Source organism: Polypterus senegalus, chromosome 1, assembly GCF_016835505.1.
Source record: "Polypterus senegalus isolate Bchr_013 chromosome 1, ASM1683550v1, whole genome shotgun sequence".
Lineage (NCBI taxonomy): Eukaryota > Metazoa > Chordata > Cladistia > Polypteriformes > Polypteridae > Polypterus > Polypterus senegalus.
Window position 1 is genome coordinate 92,674,448 of NC_053154.1, and position 12,258 is coordinate 92,686,705.

Genomic DNA, 12,258 nt, shown 5'->3' on the forward strand with positions numbered 1-12,258 from the left:
GTACATCAAGGAACAAACAATAGTGTGAAATGTAAATTCTAACCCAATGTTTAAACACAAAAGTAAAATGAGTAACATATTAAAATAGCTTGCCATAATTATATAAGTATTGAAAATAAAACAAGATTTATAGTTGTATGTAGATTAGCATGATTGTGATATTATAGCAATAACAGAAACCTGGCTAAATAACAAAGATGGGAGCAAGTATAACATAGAGGGTTACACATTTTTCAGGGAGAATAGACAGAACAGAAAAGGTGGTGGTAATGCTGTTGGACAATGAGCCTCATCTTAGTCAGGACAAGTGGTTTTGTCTGAAAAGCATTAAGGAAAGAGGCCTTATTTTAGGAACATGTTGTAGACTGATCAATTCAGGCAATTATTTCAATGTACATCTTTTTTCATAATATTAAAAAGGCAAGTTTACTGGGGGATATTATAGTCATGGGGGACTTTAACTACCTGAATATTATCTTGAATAACCTTGCAAATAGCGGAGCACAAGACCAGGAGTTTTTAAATATAATCAGTGGCTATTTTTTAACACAGTATGTTAAAGCACCAACATGGGATGAAGCCTGTCTAGATTTAGTATTTCGTAATAATCAGGATAGAATTGAGGTGTAGAACTGATTGAACCACCAGGGTCAAGTGACCATAAAATAGCACAGTTCTCAGTGTTTGGAGTACATACATATACACACACACATTTTCTGAGCGCTATGCAATTCATAGCTCTCTGTTATATACCACTTGGTAAAAAGTAGTAAAAGCAGTTTAATGTTTGTGGTGCGCTATCAGAATGACAACTGCGATTCATTTTATTACTAAAAATGTTTTGGATGCGTCCTCTTTTGGAGTAACACAGACATAACCACTGTACTGCCACACACAGATACTTACCCTTTTATTAAGGTGGAATACAGACACACGCACACACATATATATTTTAATTTTACAAAATAATGTAGTGGTGAATGAAAATGTTTGTAAGTATTTGAAAGTATTTGCTTCAGATGTTTTTTTTTTAAAAAAATGTAAACAATCGACAAGAACACTTTGAAATGCCCACAGCAGAACTTTTCATGGATCTTCAGTCCCTGGCACTTAGAAGGTGCTTATGTAGAGTTAACTTCTGACAATTTATTTATAAATGTGGATCATTCATCAGAGATGTGATACTAGCAGCAGTAATGATGGAGTGGAGAAAGTTGTGACACACTCTGGACAAGATTTTCATATGCAATTTGCATTTACTATGTACCGATAACCAACTTTAAAATAAAACAGAATTATAGTAGAGGTGTACAACAAGAGACATATTATGGCAGAAAAAAACATCAATTTTACCTTTGTCATAATAGTAATGGTCAAGTAGTGTACCACTGCCCCTAACATGACAGCTACAGTGTTGGCATTTTCTTTTAGAAGCTTCCATTCACTCTCTGACAGCATTACTGTTGCAAAAACTCGAAACACCACAAGACCCAAGGATAGGCCAATGAAAATAACAATCTGGGATTTAAATGAAAAAAAAAATTTGGATAGCACAAAACAATTAGCAAATCAGTCTAAATGTCAGCATTTACATCTAACAAATAAACACCATCAAGTCATTATGAAACATAATTTTTTATCTCAAGAAAGAAGGAAAGGATTATGATAAAGAAATAGAAATGGATTGATAAGATAATGCATCAAACATAACATTCTCAAATTCAGGGCCATGGGGGCGTGGAGCTGATCAAAACAACACTTGGCACAAGACAGGAAAAGTGGTGGGCAAGACAGTAGGCTGTCACAAGCCCACTTGGCCCCCATATTATCTCCCTTCCTGTCCAACAACCCCACCTTTGCCAATGCATGATCACACACATGCACACACCCCAACACTTACTGTACACAGGGGCCAATTAAAAATCACCCATTAAAATATAGTGCAAATCTTTGGAGTAGGAGGGAAAAAAAAACATGCAGACAAAGGACAAAACTGTACATTCCACACAGATATGGGATTCCTTCTCAGGATGCTGATTCCATTAATGAACAGTGCTATCCAGTGTGTACATACCCAATAGAATAATACATCACTTACAGATTTCAAAATAGCACTTTCTAAAATTTATTGGGGGATGCAAAAGAAACAAACTTCTAAATCATTGCAACAAATTATAAACTAACCTATACCCCATTTAGAAATAAATTTAAATTAATATTTTTTAACATTTTTGTATCTCTTAGTATCTGATTAATTCAACAAACACTTCATTGAATCATTACTCTATTGTCATTTCTGAAAAGTTGATACACGTGCTGTGAATGCTCACCATGACAGAAACAAGAAACATGACAATGACACTGGAAACGTAAGAATGCTGGTATTTTTCAGGCATGACCTGTGGATTGTTGACTATTTCAAGAACAAGATCCTCCTATACATATATATATAAAAAAAAACAGAATTAAATTCAGTCATTTCTAATACCACATGGTGGACATTTTGTATTTCAACAAACAATACTTACAGAAGGGATAAAAGCTTAAACTTATACAAAAGAGGATAGAAGACATCTTTCTTAAAACAGCTAACTGATTTCCCTTTTAGATGATTAAACATCTTTATTCCTTAAATTGCATACAATAAAATTATATGTCAAAACTAAACCCATTAAGTGCATTTAAGTGCCATATTACGTTCTAGGTTTTAAACGAATAGATACGAAAATAATACATCAATTATTGCACAAAGAACTTTAAAACAAACAAAAAAAAAGTATACATACAGCCTAAACTAAGGCATACATTAATAATGATAATAATAATAATGATGATACTAACACAAAAAATTGCCTTTAAAGTTGTCCAACCTAACTTTCAGAACTACAAGTTTCAACCTAACTACAACTCAGCCTTTAGTATCTTCTTGGAAGGCAAAAAAAAAAAAACAGTTCTATCAGGATTGTATTCCATGGATGAGGTATACTGTATATGCTGTGTGTTTGTGTGCATAACCCTATAAAAGGAGCATGTGTTGGTGGCAATGAAGAAACAAGAGCATATCAATATGCTCAGAACTGAAGCTTGCTCTGCACTTTGAAGCAATGTTTCCTGCTGCAGAAAAGAAATGCTCTGATGGTATGGATGTTGCTGGAATACATAAAAAGGACTTTGTCACTTTTGCCAGTATTGGATAGCATGCTGCATTTGTTTTCTCTCCAATTCTCCATTTTGCAATCTGCGCAATCAAGTAACATCTCGTCACCTATCGACACCATAAGTCTGCTATGCTTTACTAATAATCATCTGTGCAAAAAACGCTGAGTTTGTGGTAGGTGTAGTTACATGAATTAAACAAATCTTCAAATAAAAAAAATTGTCTCAAAGTCACTCCAGAATTGTCCTGGTTGTATGCTTCAATAAATTCAATTTGTATGGACAAATATTTGAAGTGTGTCACTCTAACCTGTGAGGTTCAGTCCTGCATAGTACATGATTTAATTCAAAACCAAGGCCCTTAATTGACACAGCTGAAAATATCTAAAATGTGCAAACCAGCTGACAGGAAGAAACATTACCACCATGCAAGCAAAATGGCAGGGAGATGTGAAGAGACAAATGGAGAGAACTCAGGCAAGATATTTAAAAGTGCTGATGTGCTCTTTATTTGTGGTCAATATTTTGGTATATATATTTTTTTTCAGGGGGCTACAGTCTGCTATTTAGAGTTTCCCTATGAATGAATTCCATGTTTGGCAAATGCATGTTCTTATTTTGGAAACAAAGACCATGAGAATATATAAAGCTCTGGCACTGCATGGAACATTAGATCTCACCTACAGATGGATGGAAACATCGCTGCAGCCCATTCCTAACAAACGTGTCTCTAGCACTCTCTTGAACCAGGCCAGAGCTGCAGAAACCCCACAACTGCATAGATTTTGCTAGTATCTCTCCTTTGAAAATTGGATTATTGTGTGTTCCCAGACGATATTAAAAGAAGTGGAGTGTAGTTTATGTGAAGTTTTTATTATTTTTCCTTTCTTCATCTTAGAACCGCTGCCATAACACTAGAGAAGGCTATAATATTTTATAATAAATAAATATATAGACTTTTACTTTAGTAAAAGATGCACTCTGTAACAAACATATTCCCAGGGAGCATGCACCCCTTGCTGGATGCAGTGTGTTACAATTGGAATTCAATTAAGTTTAGAAACATCTCAAAAGATATTTAAAACAAACAGAACACATCTGACCAAAATCTGAAGTGCCCATAGCAAAGGGTTTGACTACTTTACTAAAAGGGAGATTTCAGTTTTTGATTTTTTAAATTTGCAAACTTTTCTGAAGACGTTTTTTTTTTTTTTTTTGCATTAGAGGATTAATTACATACAAAATGATTTCCAATATTAAAAATAGTTACAATGGATTTAGAAAGTTTTCAGACCCCTTAACTTTTTTTTATTTAAATATTTTTTCTCCAAATCAATCAACACTAAATACTATAAAACAACAAAGCAAAAACAGGATTTTAGACTTGTTTTCCCCAAACATCCTTTGATCAAGTCTCACTTTCACTGCTAAAAAGAACTACTGACACCCTTAAACCAGCTTCCAGCCCCCTCGATATTGTTCCACCATGTCTCTTAGTGGAAGCCTTTGATGTTTTGGACCCATCCTTACTAACGATTATAAATGATTCTATTAGTTCGGGGGTTGTGCCCTCATTTTTTAAATATGCTGCAGTCCGTCCCCATCTAAAAAAGGCAGAATTAGATCCTGCAGTTTTAACCAATTTTCGTCCAATTTCCCAACTGCCATTTCTGGCTAAAATTCTAGAAAGAATTACTTATAATCAATTGGTCGATCACCTTAGCTCCAATAATTTATTTGAGATCTACCAATCTGGCTTTAGGCATTATCAAGATGTTGAAACGGCACTCCTGAAAGTGTTCAACGACATCTCTCTTATTACTGACTCAGGTGATGCGGCAGTCCTTCTCCTCCTTGACCTGTCCGCTGCCTTTAACACAATTGACCATGAAATATTGCTGATGCAGCTTGAACATCTTGTTGAGCTTAAAGGGGCTGCTCTTAACCTAATTCAGGTCATATTTAACTGGTAGACAATTTTCAGTGACTTTTAATTCCTCTTTTGCATCTACTGCTCCTCTTAAATATGTTGTTCCTCAGGGATCCATTTTGGGTCCTATTTTATTCTCTATATATCTTCATCCTATTGGAGCTATTTTTAGGAAATTTAACATTTCTTTTCACGGCTATGCTGATGATACTCAGGTTTATATTCCCGTCTGCAACTCTGCAACAAATCAACTCCACAACTGTCTGTCCGAACTAAGATCCTGGATGGCTCATAATTTTCTTGATCTAAATCAAAATAAAATGGAGGTGCTTATAGTGGGTCCATCAGCTAAAGCCCAATTTGGTCTTGGACTTCTCGGCTCTCTCTGTCTTTTCCAACCCTCAAGTCCGCAATCTTGGTGTTACCTTTGATAGTAACCTTTCTTTTGAGAAACAAGTAAATTCTGTAGTCAAGAGTGGCTTTTTCCAACTTCGTCTATTAGGCAAGATAAAGCCTTTTTTATCTTCTAAAGATCTTGAGAAAGCTACTCATGCTTTTATTTTTTATCGCCTCGATTACTGCAACTCGCTGTATTCTGTGATTTACAAATCTCTGATACACAGCTTACAGCTGGACCAAAATGCTGCCGCTCACTTTCTGGTTGGGGCAAGAAAGTATGACTCTGTTTCTCCTATTTTAACTTCCTGGCTTCCTGTCAGTTTTCGAATTGATTTTAAAATCCTGTTGCTAGTTTTTAAATCTTTACATGGGTTCGCTCCTGCCTATTTATCTGAATTGTGTGTTTTACACCAACCATCCAGAGTTCTTAGATCTTCTGGTCAGTTGTCTCTGGTTTTCCCTCATACAAAATGTAAAACCAAGGGTGACAGGGCCCTTGCAGCTGCTGTCCCTCTCCTGTGGAACTCTTTACCTCATTTCATAAAGGAGTCGTCTACAATTGAACTGTTCAAAACAAGATTAAAAACTCACTTCTATTCACTTGCATTCCGTGCCCTTCAGTAATACTGATGACTTCCTCTTTGTGATTATATAACATTATTTCTGTTTATTATGTATCTTATTTTATGTTCATATATTTTATTACTATTTATGTTTTATTATAATTGTTTTTGTTTTTCTTTTATTCTATTATTGTAAAGCACTTTGACCACAGCATTCCTATGTTGTTTTAAATGTGCTATATAAATAAATTGACATTGACACTGAATTAAAAATTAAAAATAAAAAAAAATTGATATCTCACATTCACAAGTATTCAGACCCTTGAATCAGAAGCACCATTAGCAATGATTATAGTTTGGAGTTATCCTGAGTATGACACAACAAGATTTAAACAACTGGATTGGGTGATATTCTACCATTCTTCTCAAACTATGTAAAGTTGGATGGAAACTGTTGGTGAACAGCTATTTTGAGGTCTCTCTGGAGTTTGATTGGGTTCAAGTCTGTGCTCTGGCTGGGTTACTCAAAGACATTCCTGGAGTTACAATACAATAATTTACTTTTTGTACAGTACTCTTCACTGAGTGCATTCACAGAGCACAGTTCTCAATTAAAATGCAAGAACTGGAACAATGGATTAAACATGCTGTAAGTGGAAACCAAAACAATAAGTCCATCAATTAATTATTGAACTATGGCCAGTTGACAAGGGTGGAGATTAAAATCATACAAAAGAACATCAAAAATAAAGTCACAGTCCTGGAGACCTTGGTCATCTGGCTGCCTACCCACTCCTGGATTTTCTATCGTCAAGTCTGTGCTGGCTGTTCAGTCTGATGAGGGAATCTTGACATATGATGATTTCAATGTTCCTTTATCCGTTATGACTTTTCCATATGCAGGAGAGTAGTGGCACCAAGTGCCACATGCAGATACTCAGAACAGAACAGAGTTATCTCTGAACCACTTCTGTGTTGTCTTTGCTTTGTGCTTAGAGTCATTGTACTGTTGGAAGGTAAACCTTCAGCCCAGTGTGAGGTCCAAAGCACTATAGAGCAGGTTTTCATAAAGTATACTTTGCTCCATTCAGCTTTCGCTTAACCTAATCTAGTCTCCCAGTCCCTGCAATTGAAAAACAATCTCACAGCATGATGCTGCTAACACAATGCTTCAAAGTTGGAATAGTATTGCACAGAGATGAGCAGTGGTTGTTTTTTTCCAGACAGAACACTAAAGTTGGTTCCATCAGACCAGATAATTTTTTTTCTCACACGCCTTTAGGTGGCCATTCTCCAAACAGGCCTAAGCGGGCTTAATTGTGTCTTTTACTGAGGAGAGGCTTCTGTCAGGTCACTTTGTCATAAAGCCCATATCGGTGAAGTGTTGCAGTTATGGTTGCCAAACTGAAAAACTGTCACAGTTCCGCACAGGTTTTCTGTAGCTCATCCAGAGTGACCATTGGGTTCTTGATTACTTTTTTTACCCTGGCTTTCTCCCACAATTTCTTAGTTTGCCTGGGTGGCCAGCTCTAGGAGGTATTGTAGTGGTTCCAAACATTTTTCATTTAAGAGTTATGAAGGCCACTGTGCACTTGAGAACCTTCAGGAATTTTTGTAGCCTTCCCCTGGATCTGTGCTTTGACATAATCTTGTCTCTATGCTCTGTGGGCAATTCCTTCAACCTTATAGTTTGGTTTTTGCTCTGATACAAATCATGTCACCTCTCTGAAGGGGAAGGAGCCTGAGCTAGTGCATGAGGTTGAGAGGTTCCAGCTAGATATAGTCTAGACTTTCTACCACTCTGGAGTTGCCCCCGGTGAGAGGCGTCAAGCAGGTGTGGGCATACTTATTGCCCCCCGACTTGGAGCATGTTCATTGGGGTTCACCAAGGTAGATAACAGTGTAGCCTCCATCTAGCTTCAGTGGGGGGATGGATCCTAACTGTTGTTTGCGCATATGTGCTGAACAGCAGTCTGGAGTACCCACCCTTTTTGGAGTCCCTGGAGGGTGTGCTAGAGGGTGCACATGTTGGGGACTCCCTCGTTCTGCTGGGAGACTTCAATGCTCACGTGGGCAATGACAGTGAGACCTGGAACGGTGTGATTGGGAAGAATGCCCCCAACCCAATCTGAACCGGAGTGGTGTTTTGTTATTGGACTTCTGTGCTTGTTACGGATTGTCCATAATGAAAACCATGTTCAGGCATAGGGGTGTCTATATATGCACCTGGCACCAGGACACCCTAGGCCTCAGTTCAATGATCAACTTCATGGTTGTGTCGTTGGACTTGCAGCCACATGTCCTGGACACTCGGACGAAGGGAAGGGCGGAGCTGTCAACTGATCACCACCTGGTGGTGAGTTGGCTTCGATAGTGGGGGAGGATACCGGTCAGGCCTGGTAGGCCCAAACGTATTGTAAGGGTCTGCTGGGAACGTCTGGTAGAGTCCCCTGTCAGAATAGCTTTAACTCACACCTCCAGTAGAACTTCGACCAAGTCCCGAGGGAGGTGGAGGACATTGAGTCTGAATGGGCCATGTTCTGTGCCTCTATTGTTTAGGCGGCTGACCAGAGTTGTGGCCATAAAGTGGTCGGTGTCTGTCGTGGCAGCAATTCCCAAACCCATTGGTGGACACCGGTGATGAGGGGGAAGCACTGCAGTGACAACACTGTATATGGTGGGGATGGTGCGCTGCTAAACTGGACTCGGGACGTTGTGGGTCGGTGGGGGGAGTACTTCGTAAAACCTCCTCAAACCCACTAACATGCCTTCCAATGAGGAAGCAGAGTCTGGAGACTCGGAGGTGGGCTCTCCCATCTCTGGGACTGAGGTCACCAAGGTGGTCAAAAAACTCCTTGGTGGCAGGGCCCTGGGGGTGGATGAGATATGCCTGGAGTTCCTCAAGGCGCTGGATGTCGTAGGACTGTCTTGGTTTCCATGCCTCTGCAACAAAGCATGGACATCGGGGACAGTGCCTCTGGATTGGCAGACCGGGGTGGTGGTCCCCCTCTTTAAGAAGGGGGACCGGAGGGTGTGTTCCAACTACAAAGGGATCACACTCCTCAGCCTCCCTGGAAAAGTCTATTTGGGGGTCCTGGAGAAGAGGGTTCGGCAGATAGTCGAACCTCGGATTCAGGAGGAACAGTGTGGTTTTTGACCTAGTCGCGGAATAGTGGACCAGCTTTACACCCTTGGCAGAGTCCTGGAGGGTGCTTGGGAGTTTGTCCAAGCAGTGTACATGTGTTTTGTGGACTTGGAAAAGGCATTCGACCGTGTCCCTTGGGGAATCCTATGGGGGGTGCTCCAGGAGTATGGAGTACCGGACCCCCTGATAAGGGCTGTTCGGTCCCCATACAACCGGTGTCCGAGCTTGGTCCACATTGCCAGCAGTAAGCCAAACCCGTTTCCGGTGAGAATTGGACTCTGTCAGGGCTGCCCTTCATCACCATTCTGTTCATAACTTTTATGGACAGAATTTGTAGGCGCAGCCAGGGCGTTGAATCAAAAAATTAATGATATTAGAGATAACATAGTATATCTCCCCAACACTGCAGAACCTCCAAAGCCCCGGTACTCCATTATAAACAAATTAAATGCTTTCACCAGGATAGATTTACCTGAATTACATAGTATAATCTCTCAACTGAAACCCTCCACCTGCGTCCTTGACCCAATACCAACCAGGTTTTTCAAAGAAATATCAGGCGTGCTAATTGACAATATTCTGGACATAGTTAATTCGTCATTAGATACAGGGGTCTTTCCAGACTGTCTTAAGACTGCTGTAGTTAAACCCCTGCTCAAGAAAAATAATCTTGACCCCTCTGCCTCCCCTCTAAATTTTAGACCCATCTCTAACCTGCCCTTCTTAAGTAAAATTCTAGAGAAGGCAGTCATTTTGCAATTAAATGACCACCTCAATAAACATGCTATTCTTGATACATTTCAGTCAGGCTTCAGAACAAATCACAGTACAGAAACTGCACTTGTTAAAGTAGTAAATGACTTGCGGGTAAATGCAGACAGAGGCCATTTATCTGTTCTCATCCTCTTAGATCTGAGTGCTGCATTTGACACCATTGATCACAACATTCTTAGAAATCGCCTTAGTCAATGGGTGGGCCTCTCTGGCAGTGTCTTAAATTGGTTTGAATCCTACCTGGCAGGTAGAAAATTCTTTGTGAGTTGTGGAAATCAAATCTCAAAGACACATGATATCCGATATGGTGTTCCACAAGGCTCTATCCTGGGTCCGCTGCTGTTCTCAATCTACATGCTTCCGTTAGGTCAGATTATCTCAGGTTACAACGTGAGTTACCACAGCTATGCTGATGACACACAGCTGTACTTATCAATAGCACCTGATGACTCCGACTCTTTCATACACTAACACAATGTCTTACTGGTATTTCTGAATGGATGAATAGTAATTTTCTCAAACTAAATAAAGAGAAAACTGAAATTTTAGTAATTGGCAATAATGGATTCAATGAGGTTATCAGAAATAAACTTGATGCACTAGGTTTAAAAGTTAAGACGGAAATAAAAAATTTAGGGGTAACCGTTGACTGTAATCTGAATTTTAAATCGCATATTTATCAGACCACTAGGACAGCATTTTTTCACTTAAGAAACATAGCTAAAGTTAGACCTCTTATATCATTGAAAGATGCGGAGAAATAAATTCACGCTTTTGTTTTCAGTAGACTAGATTACTGTAACGCACTCCTCTCAGGACTACCCAAAAAAGACATCAATCACTTGCAACGAGTGCAGAATGCAGCTGCTAGAATCCTAACTGGGAAAAGAAAATCCGAACACATTTCTACAGTTTTGATGTCACTACACTGGTTGCCTGTGTCATTCAGGATTGACTTTAAAATACTGCTTATGGTTTATAAAGCCTTAAATAATCTTGCTCCATCTTATATATCGGAATGCCTGACACGTTATATTCCAAATCGTAACCTTAGATCTTCAAATGAGTGTCTCCTTATAATTCCAAAAGCTAAACTTAAAAGAAGTGGTGAGGCGGCCTTCTGCTGTTATGCACCTAAAATCTGGAATAGCCTGCCAATAGGAATTCGCCAGGCAAATACAGTAGAGCACTTTAAAACACTGCTGAAAACACATTACTTTAACATGGCCTTTTATAACTTCACTTTAACTTAATACTGATACTCTGTATGTTCAATTCTTCATAATAACTATTCACAGTGGCTCCAAAATCCATACTGACCCCTACTCTCTTCTGTTTCTTTTCCGGTTTCTTTGTGGTGGCGGCCTGCGCCACCACCACCTACTCAAAGCATCATGATGCACCAACATTGATGGACTGAAAGCCAGAAGTCTAAGTGACCATCATCATCAGGTCCTTCCATGAAAACCCTAAATACAAAGAGGACTGTTTGACTAATGTTAGGTAGATTGCCCAGAGGGGACTGGGCGGTCTCTTGGTCTGGAACCCCTACAGATTTTATTTTTTTTTCTCCAGCTTTTGGAGTTTTTTTTGTTTTTTCTATCCACCCTGGCCATCGGACCTTACTCTTATTCTATGTTAATTAATGTTGACTTATGTTTATTTTTATTGTGTCTTCTATTTTTCTATTCATTTTGTAAAGCACTTTGAGCTACATTTTTTTTGTATGAATATGTGCTATATAAATAAATGTTGATTGATTGATTGAAGGGGTCTGGTTTGGTGGGCTCTGGATTGGGTCACTGCTTTTTGGAGATGATGTGGTCCTGTTTGCTTCATCAGGCCGTGATCTTCAGCTCTCTCTGGATCGGTTCGCAGCTGAGTGTGAAGAGGCTGGGATGGGAATCAGCAACTCCAAGTCCAAGACCATGGTCCTCAGCTAGAAAAGGGTGGAGTGCCCTCTCAAGATTGGGAGCGAGATCCTGCCCGAAGTGGAGGAGTTCAAGTATCTCGGGGTCTTGTCCACGAGTGAGGGAAGAATAGAGTGGGAGATCAACAGGTGGATTGGTGCGGCGTCCGCAGTGATGCGGGCTCTGCATCGGTCTGTCATGGTGAAAAAGGAGCTGAGCTGAAAGGCAAAGGTCTCAGTTTACCAGTCGATCTACGTTCTTACCCTCACCTATGGTCATGAGCTATGGAGTTACTGAAAGAACGAGATCGCGAATACAATCGGCTGAAATGAGTTTCCTCCGCAGGGTGTCTGGGCTTTCCCATAAAGGTAGGGTGAGAAG

The 12,258-nt window shown here is 39.5% G+C and overlaps 1 protein-coding gene across 1 annotated transcript in view; it reads right to left on the bottom strand.

Annotated features, from left to right (window-relative positions):
* The window catches only part of LOC120529551 (anoctamin-9), a 96,887-nt gene that overhangs the window by 28,613 nt on the left and 56,016 nt on the right, over nucleotides 1-12,258 (bottom strand). Inside the window, exons 12-13 of the mRNA XM_039753449.1 lie at nucleotides 2,331-2,435; nucleotides 1,354-1,518 (exon numbers count right to left, since the gene is read on the bottom strand). Coding sequence (XP_039609383.1) covers nucleotides 1,354-1,518; nucleotides 2,331-2,435 — 270 coding nt within the window. The remainder of the gene's footprint in view (nucleotides 1-1,353; nucleotides 1,519-2,330; nucleotides 2,436-12,258) is intronic.